A 21,915-nucleotide genomic window follows, 5' to 3' on the forward strand; every position below is an offset into this window, starting at 1 on the left:
TATTCGTATCGGGTCCTCTGTTGAACATTGTCCCGGGCCATTGAATATCACGGCAGAAAACTTGTAAATTCTTTTATTGCCGTATTTGCCTCTAGTCACCCCTGGTCTTTGCCCATAATCAGTCGGTTCGTTGGGGAATATACAGAAGTCAGGATGACATTATCTCTTTCGATAAATTATAACTTGAGCAGCGAGTTGACATGAGTATGGCATAAAATTGCGAGAACGATGCTTCCTTGCCCGCATTCAAACCCCTTGACTGCGCAGGTTGACCTGCGTCTCTTTAGAACCCAAGCCAATGGGCATCTCATCGATATGGTACCTCACGGTATCACTTACCTTGGTGTCCATGATCATAATCGTAACTCCCTTAGTTGTTCCCAAACGCTTCTAGGTTGTGCTGAGCACGCAGACGAAGAGCAGTCATGACTCCTCCGTCATTCTGCTACTGTTCCACAGCTCCCTGAACATGCCTCCTTCCCGATCTTTCAGCGCACACGGCGCACCCTTTTCCACTACACGGCCCTTATCCATGACGACGACCGTATCGCAGTCCAAGACCATGTCCAGGCGATGTGACACCATGATGATTGTGTATCCTTTGAACTCGCACCGAATGATATCGTGCATGACAAGGTCCGTAGCCCGATCGACGCTCGAGGAAACTTCATCGAGCAGGAGAATACCCCCATCCGTCCCACCGCGACTTTTGACCCGCCTCCGCAAGGCTGCGCGGGCGAGGCAGAACAGCTGCTTCTGCCCCTGGCTGAAAGAGTCCGCGGTAAGCTCGGCGCCGATGCCGCCTCGTCCCTGTATCCCCGCGAGTAGTCCGACTTGCTCCAAGACCTCGAGACACTCGGCCTCGGTCGCTGCGCCAAACGGGTCGAGGTTGTCTCTCACCATCGAGCCATCGGGGAGAAAGATGGCGTCCTGTGATACGGCTATGATGCGGCGCCGCAGAGTGTCGCGGTCGACCTTGTCGAGCGGCACGGAATCTACCACGATCCCGTCCGCACTCCCGGGTAGTGTCTCAATCAGGCGAAGCAACAAGAGGATGAGCGACGACTTGCCGCTCCCCGTTCGCCCGCATATAACTACCCTTTCGCCGGGACTGATCGAGAGATGCAGATCTCGGATGGCCAGGTCACTGTGCGGCTTCTCTCCGTCCTCGGAGTGCGATTGGTCCTTGGAGACTCCGTAAGACGCCGAGACTGCTTTGATCTCAATCGCTCCTTTCTCAGGCCAGCTTGCCTTGGGAATGATATCCTCGTCGGGGCCAGTCTCCGGTGTAACCGTGTCGCTAAACGTTTTCAGGCGTGCCACTGCTCCAATACTCGTTTCGAGCATCGTGTAAGACTGAACGATTGTGGTCAGGGTATCACCAAAAGACATCAGAGTGACTAAGGATGCTCCGGTAAATCCAGAGCTCGCTCGTAGTTGGGTCGCTAGCGTCACTGCAATAGTCGCCAGAGCAGCGACCAGTAACTTGAGTGCCAGCTGCAGCCAGCGCTGGATGATTGCAAGCTGGTACGCTGGCCTCTGGCTGGTGTCGAGGAGATCGTTGTTGACTGTGATATCCGCGGAGATGAAACCCAGAGCTCTCAGCGTCGCTAGACCCTTGAGAGTATCAATAAAGTGGGAGCCGAAAAGGGAGTCGGTTAGCCTACAGCCCCGGAGCGGGAGGAAATCTCGACAAAGTCACTAGAGAGGACTCTTCGCCTCTAGGTCTAGGACACGCAACTGTCTCGAGGTTCAAAGGTGAAACATCTGCACAAAATACAAGATCACCACGAGAAACAGGTAACTGATTGCCAGCCACGGTGATGAAACGGCAATCACGACGGCCATACCCACAGCAGCAAAAAGCAAGACTGAGAAGTTGATGAGTGCCATCGGCAGCTCGCTGTCGATCAGAGCGAGATCTTGGGCAAACAGGTTGGTCACCGTCCCCGTATCCGTAGTCGCAAAGAACCTCAAAGGCGCGCCGACAAGTGTCCTTAGAGCCTGCTGGTGCAGACTCGATCCGGACTGCGAAATCATGGTCTGTGTGTTGAGAAAGACGACCGCCATCAGGGAGCCGAGGCACATGATCTGGAGAAGAGCGTATATGCCCATGTAGAACGCGCCGGAACGCTTCGGGTCCGCGGCGGTGATGTCCTCGGACCAGAATTTAAGCCAGACGGTGGGGAAGTTCTTGCAAAAGGCGTAGGCGCAGCACCAAAAGATAAAGACTGCAATGACCCATTTTGCCATGCTGCCAAAGTAGTGTTTGTAAACTGCCACATCGCCCGGTTGACGTGCCTTGTCTGGTTCCTCTGCCACATCGGAGACTTCAGTCACTGTAAGCGCCAAGGGAACCTTTTCAGGATGGCCGGTTGCCTCATTCTGTCCTTGAGGGGTGGTCTCGGCCTCCTGGATCTTTAGGCTTTGGACGTACTTGCCATTGGTTTGCAAGTCTGCAAAAGATCCCTGTTCCACCACAGTACAGTCGGCACCGAGTACGATGATGTGGTCTGCTAATGGTACATGTCGAACAGAGTGCGTGCACAACACAGCCGTGACGTGCCTCTGGCGAATTAAGCCATCGTTGCCAAAGACCCGGCTGAAGACATGCTCCTCGGTGGTCGCATCGAGGCCGCTCAGGATATCGTCTAGGATGAGTAAATCACACTCGAGGTACAGGGCGCGGGCGAGAGCGACTCGCTGTCTTTGCCCACCACTCAAGGTCAGCCCGTTGCTGCCGATTTTGGTGCGATCGCCTTTGGGAAGTGTTGCAAAATCGGCAGAAAGCATCGTAGCATCGATGACTTGGCGATAGCGTTCAGGATCTAGCCCAGAGTGCCCAATGATGTTGGCCTTGATCGTGCTGTTGTAGAGGAATGGAGACTGATCGCAGTAGCCTACCCTGCGATGGTTGACATTGAAAAACCACTTCGCCAGAGTGAAATGGAATCTCACCGAGAAGACCTTTCAGCAACGTCGACTTACCTGAAGCTACAGGCCCCACGATGATGGTGAGGGAGTTGGCAGGGATGAGTATATCGACCTCGTTCAAATGGTACTTCTCCTCGGCCCACCCGAACGAAGGTTGCTTTACTACAATTGATGAATTATGCAATTCATCAGACTTCTCGTCACTTTCTAGATTCGACGACCGTGGAGCTTCGGGCGTTTTGCGGTAGTCGACACACTGTCTTTATCTAGGTATGCCTGGATACGGCCCAAGCAGGCGAATGCCGAAACCAGTTGCGGAATGGTCTGGAACAAGCTTCCCAGCGGACCGGCCAAGAGCATGAGATATGCCATGGAGGTGAAGATACGCGTGACGTTGAGAGTCTGAGAAGTCACGGCGAATGCCATGACAGGGCCGAGCCGAGACGGCGTGTACGCGATCGTTACGGCGGCGAGGAGCATCAAGCGCCATTTCCCACCTACGCCGAGTTCCTTGAGGCGCAGGGTGTGGATCAGGTTCTCGATCGGCCCAGACATGGCCGAGATCTTCAGTGCCTTCATGCTTGAGATGGCTTTGGCAGTGACCCCGACCCGCTGCTGAATAGATTCCATCCACAATGTCTGGCGCTTCCCTGTGAACTTGGCGGTCACTGTGGAGGCCGCCGTGCACACGATGACAACAACGACGGGTGCAACAAAGGCCGCGCCGATTTGGCGTTGCAGCAACCAACATACCAACGCAACTTCAATCGTGTTGGCCCAGTACTCGTGGAGTGGCTGGAATCCGTTCTTGACGCGCTCCACGTCGGCGTTCATAAGCGTCAATGCTGCGGAATCGTCCGCGGCGGTCAGGCTGATGACGGTTGTCTTGCGGTAGACGACCGAGGCCAAGATACCTCTCGCCATGTGAACGAAGCGCTCTTGAAAGTACCAGTAAATCGAACTGGACGTGGCCATGCCGATGTAGATAAGAAAGGCAGCGCCGATAAAACCGTACCCCTTGTTCGGTGATGAAATGCCCACGGGCTCCTGAAGATAGTTCAATAAGCTCTCAATCATGAGAGGCTGGCAAAATTTGAAGCCCATCTGACAAAGCCGTGGAATGATGGGGAGGATGAACGGTCCTACGAGCGTCTGCGCCATGCCGCTGAAGAGAGCATGCTTGTGACCCTGCGTTTTGTTCTTCTCGAGAAGAGGTCCAAACTCGGTGTACAAGACGTCGGCTGGCATTGCTTCATCGAGCGCGAACAAGTCGTCGAGGACGAGAAGCCTGCGGAAGCCCCTGAGAAAGAGGTCATTGATCCAGAAGTAAGTTGACAGACTGATGATACCGCTCGTCGCCTCGGGACTTTGCTGCTTTGAGGGGTCCGATGCTCGCCTTTTCGTTCGAGATTAGAGTGTGAGGACGACTACTTTGAGAACGACACTCGCGATCGATAGACGGCCTTGGCGAAAGTCATTCGTAGAGTCTGCTGAAAGCCATAGTGTCCTCGACTGAACAATGTCGAACAAAGCGGTTATCAGGTGATATATGCCAAGCAGCATCGACGGCCGCGGTGAGCGGGCATGCTCCAGGAATGAGAGAAGAATCATCGTCAAGGAGGCAATAAAGTTTATAGCATCGGATGCGAGACCCAAATCGGACGACCAGTATGTGCCACGACTTGTTAGAATTAGATGGCCAAGTCGCAGGCCGCTGTAGGCCACAAGCGCTGAATATCAGGGGATTAGGCCTGGAGTTGCCATCGGCAGTGTTGATACTTACAATTTTGACGCATACTAGAACAATTTCGTCAATAATCTTTTGTTTGCGAAGCAATTGAAAGAGTCGCGGCAAAGAACATGAGATCAAAACGGCTGCTGGAACAATCGCCAGGACGGCTTGCTCGAATCCAACAGTGAAGTCAAAATCATTGCGGCAGCCGTGGACAATTGGACGCAGCGATCGATCGTTGGCGCACGAGGAACTTATCGAGAGGCTGACAACGCGGGTGGTGGAAAAAGATTGCCGAAAGCGCGATGGCACAAAGTTGAGACGCGGCGCATGAACCAAAAAGAAGCAACCAAATTTTGGAAGAATGTGTACTATTAACAAGTCCCTTTATCAACAAGTCGCCCCTTGTGCGGCGTAGCAACAATCTGAGCAAGTCAGCATCATCTGTTTTGCTGAATTCCCGGCTCTATCGCTCGACATTTCGGTACCACACAGAACTCGCCAGCAGCCTGTGCCCCCTGGGCCCAAGGTCCACCTCCTCAGATCAGCAAACCACGATCAAAAATTGCTTCATTCGTCGCCTTAGCAAGGGCAAGGGATAATACAGAAATTGCACGGGATAGGGCAAGGAATAATAAAGCAAAAGCGTCCTGGACACGGCCCGCTGCCTTCTTGTCCACCGCGAAGGCCCATCTGTTCTGTCTCGGGCTGCGCCCGTTGAGGATCTTTTGCGCAGTGAAATCGGATTAGTGGGAGGCTGGGTTGATGGCTATGAGATGGGGAGGACAGAGTGCTCACCCATGGGCTGGTAAGGGGTCGGCTGTTGGGCGTCGCTCAAAGTGGAAGGAGAATCTGCACGCCCTGATGGGGCAACTTGGCTAGATTGGTCCATTGCGCTGTTGGGAATAGGCAGACGTTCTGATGGCAATGGCAAATGCGCAAGGCGAGCGCTGTTTTTTTTTGGTTGCAAAGGGGATAGATATTGGGTCTCCCGAAGTTGAAAGAGAGTGTCTATAGCTGAAGGGGTTGCTGGGATGAGAGAAGTAAACGGCTATGACGAAACGGCCTCCGAAAGAGATGAGATGACAGCAATCCAATAGGTGGCTGTGCAGGCGTCACGTGCAGATTCGATCAGGTGATCCTAAGCGAATTGTGAGGGCAGTTAATAGCTCGATTCACATGCCTACTTACTAGGTACTGAAGTTCAAAATCGAGCGACACGCATTAGCTTTTGGCCTTGCAGATGTCAAGGCATACCCATTTTCCACGATGGTTGACATCTCGTGTGGTTTGGGAGATTCCACATTGCTTCTGGAGTAAATTCCACATTGGACGAATGAGAGCCGGCCCGGAGGTCCAATCGGCCGGTCGGAAGTGAATTCCGGTATCGAGACCCACCTTCTTGCTCCGTGCCCGGTCCGGCCATTCTCCCCACAGGATTGTCCACCCCCAATGGATTCGTTCTTCCAGACATAGTAGATAACAGATACCTGTAAAGGCAACAGTGGCAATATTTGTTAAAATTTTTACCTTGTTGGATGGAAGTAGATGTCAACCTACCTCGTTTGCTCCAAAATACCCGCAAAAGCAGCAGGCTCTTAAAAACTTTGTAGTTGAAGATGGCTTAGCCCAACCATCTGCTGCATAGATCGCACATGTAAACGTCGGGTAGGAGATGACACACCAAGATGAAGTGGAGGTGAAATCGACAGATAAATGGTACGAAGCTGCTCATTCGCCCACAAGGACATCAACACTGGGCCCGTTTCATTCCAATCCCGTCGGACAGTTTCAAAATAAGCCTCTGGTTGCATTGGCTCTCGGGGCGATCACTGACTCGCCATGCAATCTTACAGAAAAAAACACAACTACGGAGCGACTGACACGACAACCAAGCAAGGATACAACCCCCTTTGTACTATTTTGACAACTCCCAAGAATTGCTGAGCCATTCAAACCAATAGCGTGTGGGGGGCCGACGTGAACAACTCACCAGCGTCAAACCCTCAGCCGTCGTGGGGGATTGGCGACCTTCTTTTGGGAGGGCGCCCTCGTCCTTCTAAATAAAGGCCAAGCATGAGACGCGGACAGCATCCCGCACCATAGCAATGTGCCAAGAGAAGGACAAGAAATAATTGAAACGTTTGTCGCCAAGACCAGCGCGAGACAGTACCCACAAGCGTTTTTTCCTTGGTCTTTTAACGCTCATAGCATATCCCATCTCCTGCTGACTTAGCCTACTATAATTGTCGCCGTCATCCTCTACCGCCCTTGGAATTCGATAATCCTCCAAACCTGCCAAGGTGCAGCCAAGGTTTTGGGGCCACCAACTGGTTGCACCGCCAGACGTCCGTGGCCGAGTCTCAATTGGCAGACCTCCAAAATAGACATGATATTCCTGGCTATTACAAAAGGGTGGAGGATAGAATATGAAGAGGAGACTGGGTAGGCGAATGGCTCGTTGATGTCCAGTGATGAATGAAGTATATAATCGAGACAAACGAACGCACAGCCTCAGTCCAATCTTCTCACCAGCTCATCATCACACAACGATTTTCAGCCTCGATTTCATCCGATTCAAACCCCCCGAACTCATCTACTCTCCCTGCAACTGCCAAACGCCAGACCAACCCCCCCACCACCCAACAAAACCAGCAAACATGCGTGGCGTCTTCTTGACCATCTTCGCGCTCGTAGCCGCTTCTACCGCACAAGCACCTTACACCGGCCCTTGTTCGGATACCGCCTGCGGCGTCGCGAGCGAGAACTGCGATGTCCAAGGCCGCCAGTGCTTCCCCTTTCCCAACATCGCCCCAGCGCTCCGTAAGGGCTGCGTTTGCGGTTCCGGTTAGACGGGAATGGTTATACACGAATTGGGATTTCATAGGCGTGAGTTTGGGTCACCCCTTGTGATGTGTTGACCGTCATCTCATTGTTAATGCAGGTTTTGGGATCAGACTCGGCGAAGATCAAGGCGGCAACACGCGAAAAGTGTCCCCGGAACCTCACTTGAAATAACTCGGTGGGACGGAGCACATAGAACAATGACTTTGACGCCAGAGAGTATCAGCATTGTTGCTTCTGCAGCTAGATTTGGGCTTTAGAGTAGCAAACTCATTGCGTTTGGAGTTACAAATGTCTACTAAACAATAATTAACCATGGGCTCTGCCAGGCTTGCGGCTTGAACTAGTTCTGCACATGCTATCTTCTTCGACTGTCCAAATTATAGTTCTCCTCCTCTGAAAACTGTGGCTTACGTGCACCTAGCATCAATGATCCACTAAAGACCTAGGCCTTCACCAAGGCGCCAACGAGTACGAACAGAAGCAAAAGACTCGATTCGTTCGTTGACTGGTTTCACTAGCTGTTTGAGCCACTTCCTGTCTGAGGGAAGAGCTTGGCGTTGCTTGACGGACATCATACCGAGCAAAACCGCCCAGCTCGGGGCCGCGCGGTGCCAGATTTTTACTAAGTAGGAAGCTTGTGTCCCGGGTTTTCCAAAAGGACGAACCTGGTTGATCTCTTGACCTCACATGCGGAGAAGACTGTGGCGGGACTTGAGAGACAACGATACAGACCGTCATATTTGCTTTGCCATTCCCATGGCTCGCTCATACAATGGTCAGTCTCGGCGGTTTCCCTCTCTCCGGATTACGTCCTTCACCCACGGTCCCCCAGGCTTAATGCCGAACTTGACATCGGAGGGGACCATCAATAAGCCCGTCACGTCCATAGCCACGTTGTCAACTTTCTCCAAAAGTATTATATCAAAGGCCCACAACAAACTCGCGAATACCATAAAGGTGTTGTCAAGGACTACTCAGTTGCCCTAACAGCTTTGTATGCCTTGACCGAACACTGGCAGGGGCAAGTCAGCACGCAAGTTACCGTCCAAGTCCACCCATCTCCAAGGGGCCAAAGATCCCAAGTCTCCGTCACCTTCCCCGAAAACCTCTTTATCTCATCCAATGGCCCAAGAACTCGCAAACAGCGTCGCCCCCCTAACGATGCGCTTGCCATAGACCTCATCCTCCCTTTCGGCTCTTGGTGGGATAGTCCCCGGAGAGACTGATCGTCAACGCATGAATTCCGATACCGCAGCGTCGATGTATACCAACTTTTTTCGGTCCACAAAACGCGGCGGCCGCTTCCTGCCAACCAATTTGTCCAGGACGACCTGCGATCGCGGCTTGAGTGGCTTCGGCTTTGACTCAGCATTCTTGGCTCTTGATTCAAGGAAGAGAACTGTCACCAGTATGACCGCCGGCAGTATGGATGCGATTCAGTAGCTGGCTATATTATCATCTAGGCGAATCACGGTAAGACGTTGAGGCTAGGCGTGGAGAGATAGCAACAGGTCGAAACACAGATGGTGCAGAAACTGCATGCATTCAGTTATTAATAGTGATCGCACCATTCGCCCAGCAGACACACGCACTTCAGTAGGTCCGTCAATGAAATCACATCGGGCCATCTTCGACCTTCGGATCAAGGAAAAATGCCACTCAGAATCTCACCTGGCAACGTTCCCACGCTAGAAGAATATATGAACCAGATCACATGCCTCGCGCCCGGAGAGGAAGGCTTAGAAGTGGGCAAACAGCAAACACCCAGAAGGATTCACACTAGTCAGGGTCGCTGCGTCACAGGCCGTCTGAATGGTTGGTTGATTCGGACGAACTGCCAGGATCTACCAGAAGCTCCGCTCCGGAAGCAACACCGGGCGGGGCCGGACCGTTAGGACTAGCGGCCCGTTCTGGCCGGCGGGTGACGGGAGCGGGGCCATGCAGAACGCTAGTGCATCGCCAGTCAAACCAGGGGTGACGACTTCACATGGCAAGCCGATGGTGCCTTGGACCATGCCTTTATGAGCGAAGCAAGGTCAAGAGCCAATTGGCATGTGCAGATTACCTGACAAATTCGAAATAATCCCATCGTCCAAACGAGGTCAGCCGTAAACCCAAAGTCGAACATTCCATCGAGAAACACCCCTCGGAAGAACGTATCAGCTATTGCTCATTGCTCCACTTCAGGCTTCTGCGCATAAACAACGTAGCTATTGGCGGTGTTGTTAGTCGCAAATCCCAGTGTCAGTTGAAAGAGAAGGAGGCAACGGGCAGACTCACTACTCCATATAGGCATGGAAACTTCTAGACTTCAGCTCGCGACGGACCTCTGCGAGAAGGACCAAAACCTCCTCTTTGGTCCATCCTAATACACTGGTAAAGAGTCTCAAAGTAAACGCTTCCAGTCCATCCAAGATCTGCATCAGGTTGATCAGGCCCAATTCCTTATAGTAGGGGTCTTTCGGCCAGTCCCCAACAGGAATCTTGAACTTCTGGTGGAAAACATTGACGTAATCGCCAGTCTCTCGAACCCAGCCCTCCAGTTTAGGTCCCGGGTTGGCTTCGCGGTTGATGCGTTCGCACGCTTCAAAGAATATGTTGGACCACTTATGGGTCTTGTACTGCTCGGTGTAAGTCCCGTCGTCGGACGTGTAACGCAAGTTGAAGTCCTGGAATTCAACCCAGCCGCCAGGGTTTAAATTCCTGAGTTGACAAGGTGAGTAAACAGAAATTGAAAGAAGAATTATAGGTCTCGGATACTTACTCATGTATCCTCTCCATAAGCTTCGGCCAGTCTCCGAGTGACGCCGCCATATCTCTGCAAAATATGAAGTCATACTTTCTCGAGTTGATCCAAGGACTTTCAACGTCATCGATCTCAAACTTGACGTTCGGCAAGACCCTAGATAGCTCTAGTTAGTACAGGATTGCATCGACAGAATGGAGCGATATGTACCAAGTTGGCTGAATAGCGCTCAGATCATTTCCCACCACCTATTGCGTTGCGTTATTCTTAGCCACTTTCCAAAAGGCAAAGCCGTATTCAAAATCAGGATTGTCTATGCTTACTTCTGCATTCGGAAACTCCTCACCCATGAGCATTGCCCCTGGATCTCATTAGTCTTTGTTGAGGTTGCTGACATCACCGCAACTTACAAATTCCAGTCCCGGTGCCGATGTCAAGAATTCGATGGACTTTTTCTTCCTCAATCGGGGCTAAATAGAGTTTCTCTCCGGTGGCTTTTACCATCATCATATGCAAAAAGTCCAGGCGGTCGCTCTCGCTCTTCAAGTCAGACGCATTAGCTGATGGAGTTCTCGTTGGTTGAGATTTTGATGTAGCCATACCTCATCGTTAGGACCCCAGTATGCTATGTCTCGTCAGTCATCCGCGTGTTGTAGACAACATGCAGCGGAACTTACATCCAGATCGGAAAGCATGGTAGCGACGACCATGCTCTGTAGGGTAGTCGACCACGCTTGAAGTTATTGACGCCGTATATGAAGACCTACATGCCGACTTAGCGTCAACTTGAGTACTCATAGCATCAGATACTTACCACCGATCATCAACGGTTGATGCGGCGTCAGATCCCTGATAATGCAATTAGAGCAAAGTTGGAGTCAAGTTGATTTGTGGATCACACACAACGCCCTCGTCGTCAACCTCAATTTGAGCTGTTTCATTCTGGTGTTCACTTGGGGGCGAGCCAAGTCCGGTTGGAGAGGCAGCATTGGACCTCACTGGGGAAGCGGTCTTGGACCTGGCAGGAGAGCTAGTCTTCGCGCGCACAGGGGAACCCGACGCAGGTTGTTCGCTTGGTGATCCTGCCATATCGAATAGCGGTCTAGAGAGAACTCAAGGCTGCTGCCCTCAAAATCTCGATGAAGGGTTACACTTTGAATTGAATGGAGAGTGGAAAGGATTGGGTTCGGAGAGAGACTGGGTGGTGGGAATGGATGCGCTTGACAGAGAGGAAGAATAATTTGTACTCAGTTGGCTGCTCCTCTTTATGCGGGCACCTACAGCTTGTGAACTCGGTGTTGGTGCATGCGGAATGCATACAAACGTTCCATTTCCCAGAACCAACGTAGCAAACTCGCATGCGTCTGGGGTCAAAGACTAATCAGCAGCTTGCTAACGATCTTGTAGCGGGGGGTTGTCAGGCTGTCGCATCCCACGCCTGTTGGTTTGAGTCCAATAAAAAGTGTCCACTCCAGCCTCCCCGGTCTTCATGTGGGTATTGCGATGGAAAAGAGGCGAGCCACCTCATGCACGAATCAGCTGAGAGAACACTTCTATCGTCCCCCTGTTGCTTGGTATGGAAAATCGAGGGCCGAAACCCCCCCCAAACGGAAGGTGAAGAGACAACAACTCCCGAGCCTCCGGAACGGGAATAAGCATGTTTCAATTTCTAGAGATCACTTGGATAGATATCTGTATACAGGATAGGAGCCTTCTCGACTACGGCAACATACTTGTTCTCTAAGCACTGCGCCTAAGCTAAGCTTCCGTCTCTGCATGTGGTTTCTGAGCATACACAACGTGGCTGTGTTTTTACTGGATTAGCTAAGGACCGAATGGGGAAGAATTTAAAGGTCAGGAGAATGAGGGAAGGGACTCACAATTCCATCCGAGCATGGAAGGCGCCCGTCTTCAACTCGTTTCGACAAGCTGCTAGCATCACCATTACCTCCTCCTTCGTCCACCCGAGTACTCCAGTCAGCAGTCTCAAATTGAAAGCTTCCAAGCCGTCCAGCACGCAGATAAGATTGCAAAGGCCGACATCTTTCAAATGAGGATCCTTGGGCCAAGGCCCAAGAGGCAGTTTGTACCGCTGATGAGAGACGTTGATAAAGCCGGCCTCTGTGACCCAGTCCTTGAAAAGAGGACCAGGGCAGGGCTCGCGGCCAATTTGTTTGCAGGTGCTGATAAATGTCTTGTTCATTTTCATACAATCGTGTTCGTCAGTGATGGAGCCATCATCGGAGCGGTACAGGAGATCGAGATCTTGGAATTCGACCCAGCCTCCGGGGGAAGTATTACTAGAACCCGCTTTTAATAATGAGCTTTCCACGGCACCATGTTTTCAGACTCACTCGTAAATATTCTTGACCAATCGAGGCCAGTCTCCGATAGCACCGGCCATTAACCGGCAAAAGATGTAGTCAAATTTGGTTGAATGTAGCCAGGGACTTTCGACATCATCAACCTCAAATTTGACGTTTGACGGAACCCTGTCACCTGTCAGAAAACAATGCACACCATGAAAGCTGCAATCGTATCGTACCAAGTCGGCTGGTTTGCGCTCAAGTCATTGCCGATAATCTATCGAGCCATTCAGTTAGCTCTTGTTCTGCACATGTAGACAAAGCAAAAGCTCATTTCTGGCAACGAATGCTCACCTCTGCGTTAGGGAATAAATCTCCCATTTCGATAGCCCCTGTTTTAAGTCAGTCGACCAGAGCCTGTTACGGATGCAGAGAAGCAAGGTACAAATGCCAGTTCCAGTTCCGATGTCCAAGATCCGATGAGTCTTATCCTGCTCAATCGGGGCCAAGTATGACTTGCCAATGACTTTGAAGATCAAGGTCGACAGGAAGTCAAGACGCTCCATCTCGCTCTATTTCAATATCGTGATCAGCAGGTTGGATAATTCTCTGGATGAGTTGAGCAAGTACTTCATCGTTTGGAGCGTAGTAAGCTGAGGTTGGTTAGCTAGTGAGCATGAGATACATCAGCTACGGTATACTTACCTCCGGCTCGAAACGCATGATACCGACGGCCATGCTCTATGGGATAATCGACCGCGCTCGAGGCCAGGGAAGCCGTATAGGATGATCTTCATCGGACCGTAAGTATTGCGCCTGAGGGCACACGGCGATGAGCAAACCCACATTTGATCATCCATGAGCGAGGCTCCATCGCTGACCTAGCCTTTGTGTTAGCAAGGGTGTCGTTGATTTCAGCCCAGGCACGGAGACTACCAACACTTAGTCCTTCGTCAACCTCAATGTCATCTTCTAAATCCTCGCCCGCGGGAGAGCTCTGCGCTATTGGCGAAGCAGTTTTTGACCGCGATGGGCTCGTTGCCTTTGGTGACGCCGTCTTCTCCCTGGTGGGTGACGAAGCCGTGGGCGCCGGCGTTCGGTCGCTTGGTGAACTGGTCATGATGGATGTCAATCTGCCAAAAAGTTGGAGTCTTCGTCCCGAGAATCTGAACAAAAAGCCCAATTCAGTGAGACCTGAAGGTGTTGAAAAACAAGGAGATGGGACGGTGAGCACGGAGAAGGCAGGATAAGTGGGAGACTGACTTAGCTAAGGTAGACAATCAGCGAATTTTGTACAAAGTACACGCCGTTGGTTTCCCTGCATCCTGCGGGTTTCCGGTCGTTGGCGCCCCATTGTTGGTGCACGACGTGTGTTCTCCCATGCAGAATATGCTAACAAACGTGCCATTTTCCAGCTTCACATGCATGCCGCCGGAGTAAGAAACTAATCAGAGCGTTGCCAATGATCCAGCAGCGGGGTGTTCGTTGTTGGCTACATACCACACAGTACAGGCTGTATTCTGTCAAAGCCAATGAAGACTACAGGTTCCGGTTTCCCCGGTCTACCGGTGGATCCTGACTCTGTCTAATCCGGAGCGATGCATAATTCATATATTTGCATCAGTAACACCTGCCAATTCGCCAGGGTAGCAGACAGGGGATGTTTCCAACTGAGGCAGGCAAGTCAAGTAAGAGCACTGTTTGTCAACAATGCGTCAGGCTGTGTGGCATCTCGAAAGACATTTCGATCTTGATCTAAGTTATTTTTTGGTGCACAGGCAGAATAATTCTAGGGTTCCCATTTCGGTTTCTGTCCGTATACCACATGGCTATTGGTCTTGTCAGCCCTGATTCGTTCATCGTACTCTTCTTGGTCCATTACTCACAACTTGCCATAGGCATGGAAGGCGCCCGATCTCAGCTCTTGGCGGACGTGGGACAGCAGCATCGACACCTTTTCCTCTGTCCAGCCTAGAATCCCACAGAATAGCCTCAAGGTAAATGCCTCGAGCCCGTCCAGAAGCTGGATCAAGTTCCCCATGCCAATATCTTTGTGATACTGGTCTTTAGCCCACGGCCCGATAGGCACCTTGATAAGACGATGCGTGACCTTGACGAATCCCGCCTCGCGTACCCAGGCCTCCAGCTTGGATCCAGGACATGGGTCGAGGCCAACGCTTCTGGCGGCTTCCATGAAGAGATGATCCCACTGATAAGTATAGTGATTTGGCGTCAAGCTCCCATCATGGGACGAGAACTCGAAATCGTAGTCCTGGAATTCAATCCATCCGCCTGGTCTCAAATTTCTGTGCGCAAGGTAATTAGATATCTGATATTGCGCCGTCGGTGTTAAATATCACATACTCATAGGCGCGACTTATAAGTGTGGGCCAATCTGAAAGAGATCCGGCCATGTAACGGCTGAAGATGAAGTCGAAGTGGTCCTCATAGAGCCAATCACTTTCCACATCATCAATCTCGAACCTCACGTTGGATGGAACTCTTGTCGTGGTTAGCTATGTACTTAGCGTTCCTGAGGTGTCAAGAGGCGGTAAACCATACAAGTTTGGTTGGGTGGCACTCAAGTCGTTGCCGATGATCTGTCGACTCAGCTTCCGGTCGTGTAATGTGATCGCAGTAGTACACACCTGAGCGTTTGGGAAAGTGTCACCCATCTCAATAGCCCCTGCCATCTATCAGCTCTAGTGCTCTGGTAGACAGTGTCCGTAGACTCACAGATGCCCGTGCCAGTGCCGATATCAAGTACTCGCTGCATCTCCTTCTCGTCGATTGGGGCTAAGAAGAGGTTGTAATCGAGGATCTTTAGGACTAGCTCATGGTTGAAATCTAGGCGACCTAGTTCATCCTTGAGAGGACAGAAAATCCTCGTCAGTACAAGTAGGTCTCTTACGTGTAACTATTGCTTACCTCGTCGTTGGGAGCAAAGTAGGCCGTGTCATAGTGAGCAGGGTCCCGGAGGCACTTGTGGGTGGCAGCATGATATTCAATACACTTACCTCCTGCTCTAAATGCATGATATCGCCGCCCATATTCTGTAGGGTAATCCGTTGCGCTAGAGGTCACCGACTTGGTGTACGACGACCTGCGTCATTAGTTCTATACACGTGGAGCGACTCAAGTTCTTCATACATCCGGTCGTCAAGGGTCGAATCATTGTCCTCCTTGTAGGTATAAGCTGAGTGTGATGCGTCTATGTTAGAAGGTGTTAAAACAACTTACACTGTCGTCAATTTCGAGTGCAACACCTTCATCACTCGTGTCCGAGGTAGTACTCATGGGGGAGGCGGCGTCGGACCTTTCCGAGAAACTGCCTCCTAGGGCGCTCATCTGGACTACCGGCCCGGTGCAGACTGCAGCTGTTCCGAACAAATGGGTCTACACAGTAGTAAAAACCCGAGAAAGTGGAAAGAAACACGCGCGAAGAGGCCTTGAACCGGCTTCCGTGGTTTTGTATCCGACGATAAACTGTGCCTTTTGCATATTCCAACCCAGGCGGCCTCGATTAAGTCTGTTGGTGATAGAATCGTACAGCATGCAGACGGCCCAAGCTTGGTATCTACACCGGTCGTAATCCTGCGGACTACCGAAATCGGGAGCTAATCACCGGTCTGCGATTTGGCGCTTCGCCTCCAACGGCTGGGCACTGTCATCCTTGGCTGCAGCGAGACCAATCACGTCTCTGCGCCCTACCCGCCCCGTCTTTGATCTGGACCGTATGGGGCGCATGACACAGCCCAACTTGTTTCGCAGACTGTTGGAACAGGGGAAAGAAACCAATCCTTCAGTGCGGATGGGAGGGGAAATGAGTCGGAGAGATCTCGAAGCCTTCACTTTATGTGGACTTCAGAAGTCCGCAATAGTGTCATCATACGAACTTTTAAGAGTTGTCAACACCAGCATGAAAAATTGAGGAAAAAACCGTCGGGGACTTATTTAAATTGATGTTGCATAGTAAACAACGTGAGATTTCTCTGTCGTTACTTCTTATGATTGAGATGGCAGCCACCTTTCTCTCCAACATCCACCGAAGAGCCCAAGATCTCCAAGTACCTTCGGCGAGGACTCCGTCGCCGAAGGCCAGGGGACAAGGAACCACCTCATACCCCGCCTCCCTTCAGCTGGCTCAAGAAGTTATCGGACTGAGCCTCGGACCCTTGTATGCCAAAAAAAAAAAAAAGCTTCATATATTGGAGCTACGTCGTGTGATCCGCAACACCTAGAGTCTCTGCTGGCCCTGCGCTTGTCCAAGAACCCCTTCATCAAGGTTTTGATAGCATCATCCACACTCAACCCTTTTATCTTGAGTTTCGCATGACTTTCTTCATTTTCGTCGTCGTAATTGACTTGAGTGGTTGTAGTGGTAGTCGTTGGAAACTCGACATTCATAGTAGATTCTCCGACTTTCTTGACGTGATCTTCATCGAAATGAGGGCCACTCATGTAGTTGACGTCGGCCTTAGCATCCATGCGTCGTTGCGCATCGGGTTCCTTTGCCGATTGGAGGAAATTGTGAATGAGAATGACAACCCTGTGTCCCAGCACTGGATCGGCGCTTATAGACGAGGTCGTCGGTTTGGAAGGCGTCGAGGATAGCTCTTGCGCCGTTACAGGCTTCTCTTTGTTTATCTTTGGCATCTTCCTTCGCTTGCGTTCCTTCGCTTGCGAGAGATTCTGCATTTGAGTGTGGGCTTGACGTTCTTCATAACGCAATGAGAGAGGGTCATAGACGAGAACAGTTATGGCAATGGAGATGTTGCGAGACTTTGAGTTCCCACCACAGCTGGTTCGGTGGAAGCCTTCATGTCTCTTCCAGAAAATTATCTACGTCTTTAACATTATATTTTCCCTGTTTAAAGCATCTTAAATCACTGGCTCCGTATCCTCGAACAGCGCCATGGCGGGTTCCAGCCACGTACCCAGAACCGCAAGAGTAAGCTCAGTACGTCTTGGATATATCATAGCCGACAGTGGGAGGATTCTACAATATGCTCAAGTGCAGCAATAGAATCGGAATGTTTTGGGGTCAGAGTTGAGGAATGCTTCATGGTTCTGACAGAGTCACATTCATCATGAACGAGCAGTATACTACAAAAAGTATCGTTATACATTGCTGGGCGTTGTAAGGAGTGAAATCTCGTCGGCGCTGGATACCATGCAGCAAATTATCAGTCCATCGGTTGTGGATTGTTTCCATTCTCTCTACTGAATCAAAGCACATGGCGTTGAACCTGGCTAATGGCTCACCCTCTACTTCCGATGAACCATGGGAGCACAACTGTCCACCGCTCTACGACGACGGAGGCGTCATATCGAACGCCTGTGAAGCCCACGCCCAAGCAATCTTGCCCTCCTCGAACCCGTATAACGCTTGCTCGTAGACCGTGACCTCTCCGCCCGGGCCGTTCTTCTGGAGATTCTTGTTCTGCGGCACGCCCGAGATGGACAGCCTGACGGCGATCTGCTGCTTCTTCTCGTCGACGACCAGTTCGTCGACCTCGTACTTGAGACCGGCGACGACGGGCAACAGAATCTTGCCGAGGAAGCCCACGGCCGCCTGCGACGGCACCAGTTCGCCATGCAGCACGACCTCCTTGGCCCACAGCGCCGGCAGGACCGTGGGCATGGAGCCGTCGTTGTAGCTGTAGATGTACTTCCGGTACAGCGCCTCGATCGCGGCGGCTGACAACGGGTTCTGGGAGGGCTTGGCGGCGACTTCGGGCCCAAACGGTCCGGGCTGCGGGTTCGCGATCTGGTAACAGCGCGCAATCTTGCCGCTTCCGAAGAAGACGAGGACAATGTCCCAGACCTTGGCGGCGTCGATTGTGGTGGTGATGAGGCGGGCGCCGAGGGACTGTGCTGCCTCGTCGACGGTCCACTGGTCCGCGCTGAGCTGGCCGCCCGTCTCGACGGTTGCGGTGAGGCGGTTGACGAATTCGTCTCTGCTTTCCGCGGTTTCGTTGTAGGTCGCTGTCAGCACCGGCTGGAGGTGATTGTGGGCTTCCTCCCACTTCTGGTTGTTTAGTGCGTCCAGGAAGGTCTGAAAGACGGAAACGATGCCTTGGGTTGTCATTTTGGAGGACTCAATGGGAAGGTTCTCTTCTCTTCAGCTTTTTTGCTTCTTTTTCTTCTTTTCTTCTTTCGAAAAGTGAATCTGTAGGATCTGACTGTCCCAGCGGTGAGTGAGCTGCCGCCCGCCAGTGTTATATAGATGCACCCGCTCCTCGTCCCTCTGGCTCTCCGTCATCGCCAAGAATAGCCAAGAGAGTCCGGCATCACGAAGCTGACGTTGGACGGGCGTGATAGACGAGTGAGTCGGACCGCCGGCCAGGCCCGTCGGGCAGGTCCCATTTGCCCGCTCTCACAAATGGCCAAATCTGTGGTCGTAGAGTCTCATCTCACTGCGTTGTTTACTTATAAGCAGTACCGGCGGGGGTAGGGGCCTGGCGCGGATGATGCTGTCTTTTACAGTAATTTTTCACCGAGCCTCGGGAAAAATTCTGGTCAAGGCAAATCCACTCCAGTTCTTACTGATTGGCCTATGGTAGGCTTTCCCGAGCCAAATTCATTTGCTTCAACGTGTCTACTGGTAATTTACTTTTACCTGTACACTTACTGTGGTTCTGCTCTCTCCGCCATGTAGGTTTACCTCTACTTATGCTGTAGTATTAGAGCATCATTCAGTAAGCCCGGAAATAACGTTCATTCACTTCAAATGTCACCGAACATTTCACACGGGCCATGGGCCCCGAGGATGATAATTCGGAAGACGTCGACGACCTATGTTTTCTGGCAGGTGGGTCGCCCGAGAGCTCGGCCCGCTGCCGGTGGGTTCCAGTCTTACACCGGCCCCGCCTCCAAATGCGTCTCCGGTCACCATCCCGGCTAACCTGCGATGACTTCGGCCTTTGTAATTCCAAGTCGATCGATTGTCTCAAGCCTCGATAAAATCGGAACCGAGAATAAGTTTCTTAATTTGCAATGTCTCAAATGTTGCCTCAAACGGTTACCCAAAATGTGCATAAAGCAGCTCGAAGGAAACCCCTGCAACGGCATTTAGTGATTCGGACAAGCTACTAGATCGGTGACATAATATCTGACTGGTGGTAAAAGCAAATGTTTTTGATCGCCTTTATTCAAACGCAGATGGAGAGGGAGAGGTGTTCTCTCTGTCGCTCTGCGGATGGCTCAATGGGTCAGTGCCCCCCATCTAGACCTCACCATGTTCCCTGTAGACATCCACTCGGGAACGGTGTGGTCGACGTTGTCCGGGTTACAAATTGTTCAGACTGATTTTGAACGGAAATTCAGTGATGTTGGTTGCTAGATTGTGATAAGTCTGTGGTATCGGCAATAAGAAGTAGAGTCGCATCCTTATCCCGGCAGGTCTCTACCATGCCACACTTTGTTATCAACGCTGTTGCCTGAACCAGGCATTTCTCAACCATCGGGCTTGTTTTCCTTGGGTTCAGTTTTTTGCGCCATAGGTTGCGTTAAATATTTGAAGCGAAGCGTATTGCCCGCCGTTGATTGATGCGAGGGGCGGTCGCATCTACGCTTCTGGTATAAAATCTGACGTTGCAACCGCAGTCAGACTGCGCACTTTATCTACTTTCTAATCCGCAAGCGCCTTAATTCCACCACACTCTGGCCCAGGAGATCATCAATTGCAACGAAGACGCGTGCCCCATCCTCGACTCTGACGAGCTGTCTCTCCTCTCTCAGTTCGTCAACGACCCACTGCAGGCCCGCACCCTGCTCGAGGCACGCGGACTGGCCGACGAACCCACAAAGACCGGCAGTCTGGTGGCCTACGTCATATCCCTACACGCTACCGCCAAGGCCGCTCTCACTGAGGAAGAGATCAAGGTCCTCAAGGGACGGTTTGAGAATGGTCAGAAGCTCTAAAGAAGACGTAAGAATAGCCTGGTCGAACTTGTCTTGTTCACTTTTTGATGTCATGCTAGTGGTGAAGATGGTCCTCTTCAACGTTGCGGTGGTCTTATGTAGGTGGGAGAAGCTAGCTCAGTTGGTCGCACAATGATCGATCAAGGTTGCCGTATGCATACATTCATTGAGATCCCTTGTCGGCGAAAAGGGGAGTGTGGCTGCAACATAGAGCTAAACACTGCTCGCTAATCACAGTGTCAATGGCACATTTGGTAGGAGATGGCTGGCCATACATGGACAAGGTCAAATATAAAGCTATGTAGACTCAAAAGATAAAAGCAGATGGCACAGTAAAGATGGAATCCATGATTCTGGCCCGACTTATTCATTTCACAACACTCCATCATGAAAAAAACATCATGGGTGTCGCGGGTACCTTTTCCCTTCTGCTACCGAGAGGGACGTGGAAGGAGTGCTAGCTAACTCCTTCCACGCTTCCGCCACGCACACGATGCGGTACCACTCGACCAAAGCGCTTTCCGTGACGACGAGAGCCCCTTCTTGGCATAGGGCCTTTTCTCCTTCCTCGCCCAAGGGACAAAATAATTCCAAGCTTCACGAGCTACGGAAGGAAGCAACGACCAACAGACAGGCAGTTAAACAGAGCAAGTGCGACCAGTCCATAAGGTGACTGTCGCAGTCCACGGCAACTTTCCAGCTGTCCCTTCCCAGCATCCGGTTTTCATCTACACGATTGAAAACAACATATGCTAACGTTCAGATCGATGGCCTTGTTCTATGACGCCTCTATACTTTGCTCTTCCATCGAAATTTGTGCAATGCTCTTCAAGATCATCGGTAGCTATCACTATCGACATCGCCGTGCGATGTGCCACCCCACCGTGTTGTGCCAGAACCAAGGCTCACAAGGCGTTGTGACAGAAGACTCAATCTAAGGTAGACTGAATCACATGCTCAAGAACAACCGGGTGCTGACAACAATTCGAGGAATCCATTCGATCGTTATACCGATGCCATGCATGTGCGATCTACCTCCAGCCCAAGCGCATAAGGCCGAACATTCAATCTATATAGTCCACCCGGCGCTCCTATCGTGTGACTAAACAATAAGGGGGAACGCCCGGACCATGAGTCTGCAGCTCGACGAACGGTGCTGCCGCGACTAGGTACGGAGCCGCTACGATCATGACGGATAGAGATATTTCATGGCCAAAGACCGTCTCATCTCGACACCTCGATCCTACCTATGGACGAGTCTGGGATGGGTCCCAAGCCTGTCGATCCCCTCGAAAACCTTACGTCTTATTTGTCAGAATGCGATACAGGATTCCTCTGGATCCTGCAAGTGACGGGCACAGACAGCCGAGACTTGACCACGCCCTCACTTGGCCTCTCCCAGCTGAAGCCGCCCCCCCTCAAGT

At 51.5% G+C, this 21,915-nt stretch overlaps 8 protein-coding genes across 8 annotated transcripts; 2 read left to right on the top strand and 6 right to left on the bottom strand.

Annotated features, from left to right (window-relative positions):
- Positions 1-423: 423 nt before the first annotated feature.
- Positions 424-4,545, bottom strand: CORC01_09047 (uncharacterized protein; the record flags this gene model as incomplete). The annotated part of the gene is made up of 5 exons (XM_022620677.1): positions 424-1,663; positions 1,820-2,900; positions 2,989-3,096; positions 3,192-4,330; positions 4,448-4,545. 5 exons carry the CDS (start codon positions 4,543-4,545, stop codon positions 424-426), a joined length of 3,666 nt encoding a protein of 1,221 aa, XP_022472776.1.
- An 890-nt stretch (positions 4,546-5,435) lies between these two features.
- CORC01_09048 (uncharacterized protein) lies at positions 5,436-5,558 on the bottom strand (the record flags this gene model as incomplete). The annotated part of the gene is made up of 1 exon (XM_022620678.1): positions 5,436-5,558. The coding sequence occupies one exon, from the start codon at positions 5,556-5,558 to the stop codon at positions 5,436-5,438; it is 123 nt and encodes a 40-aa protein (XP_022472777.1).
- Positions 5,559-7,326: 1,768 nt separating this feature from the next.
- On the top strand, positions 7,327-7,684 carry CORC01_09049 (uncharacterized protein; the record flags this gene model as incomplete). Its single annotated transcript, XM_022620679.1, has 2 exons — positions 7,327-7,489; positions 7,611-7,684. The coding sequence occupies 2 exons, from the start codon at positions 7,327-7,329 to the stop codon at positions 7,682-7,684; spliced, it is 237 nt and encodes a 78-aa protein (XP_022472778.1).
- A 1,999-nt stretch (positions 7,685-9,683) lies between these two features.
- On the bottom strand, positions 9,684-11,348 carry CORC01_09050 (methyltransferase domain-containing protein; the record flags this gene model as incomplete). The annotated part of the gene is made up of 10 exons (XM_022620680.1): positions 9,684-9,723; positions 9,794-10,216; positions 10,278-10,415; positions 10,470-10,507; positions 10,583-10,620; positions 10,670-10,799; positions 10,862-10,884; positions 10,937-11,022; positions 11,074-11,108; positions 11,163-11,348. 10 exons carry the CDS (start codon positions 11,346-11,348, stop codon positions 9,684-9,686), a joined length of 1,137 nt encoding a protein of 378 aa, XP_022472779.1.
- A 787-nt stretch (positions 11,349-12,135) lies between these two features.
- On the bottom strand, positions 12,136-13,685 carry CORC01_09051 (methyltransferase domain-containing protein; the record flags this gene model as incomplete). The annotated part of the gene is made up of 9 exons (XM_022620681.1): positions 12,136-12,559; positions 12,614-12,751; positions 12,805-12,842; positions 12,920-12,957; positions 13,011-13,137; positions 13,196-13,218; positions 13,271-13,356; positions 13,412-13,446; positions 13,506-13,685. The coding sequence occupies 9 exons, from the start codon at positions 13,683-13,685 to the stop codon at positions 12,136-12,138; spliced, it is 1,089 nt and encodes a 362-aa protein (XP_022472780.1).
- A 762-nt stretch (positions 13,686-14,447) lies between these two features.
- CORC01_09052 (methyltransferase domain-containing protein) lies at positions 14,448-17,263 on the bottom strand (the record flags this gene model as incomplete). Its single annotated transcript, XM_022620682.1, has 8 exons — positions 14,448-14,871; positions 14,930-15,067; positions 15,128-15,251; positions 15,302-15,431; positions 15,494-15,668; positions 15,716-15,747; positions 15,806-15,961; positions 16,739-17,263. The coding sequence occupies 8 exons, from the start codon at positions 17,261-17,263 to the stop codon at positions 14,448-14,450; spliced, it is 1,704 nt and encodes a 567-aa protein (XP_022472781.1).
- A 610-nt stretch (positions 17,264-17,873) lies between these two features.
- CORC01_09053 (SnoaL-like polyketide cyclase) lies at positions 17,874-18,656 on the bottom strand (the record flags this gene model as incomplete). The annotated part of the gene is made up of 1 exon (XM_022620683.1): positions 17,874-18,656. One exon carries the CDS (start codon positions 18,654-18,656, stop codon positions 17,874-17,876), a length of 783 nt encoding a protein of 260 aa, XP_022472782.1.
- A 1,149-nt stretch (positions 18,657-19,805) lies between these two features.
- Positions 19,806-20,491, top strand: CORC01_09054 (uncharacterized protein; the record flags this gene model as incomplete). Its single annotated transcript, XM_022620684.1, has 2 exons — positions 19,806-19,835; positions 20,240-20,491. The coding sequence occupies 2 exons, from the start codon at positions 19,806-19,808 to the stop codon at positions 20,489-20,491; spliced, it is 282 nt and encodes a 93-aa protein (XP_022472783.1).
- Between the last annotated feature and the right edge of the window lie 1,424 nt (positions 20,492-21,915).

The sequence above is a fragment of the Colletotrichum orchidophilum genome (genome assembly GCF_001831195.1).
Source record: "Colletotrichum orchidophilum strain IMI 309357 chromosome Unknown Scaffold_80.1, whole genome shotgun sequence".
In the NCBI taxonomy this organism is placed as follows: domain Eukaryota; kingdom Fungi; phylum Ascomycota; class Sordariomycetes; order Glomerellales; family Glomerellaceae; genus Colletotrichum; species Colletotrichum orchidophilum.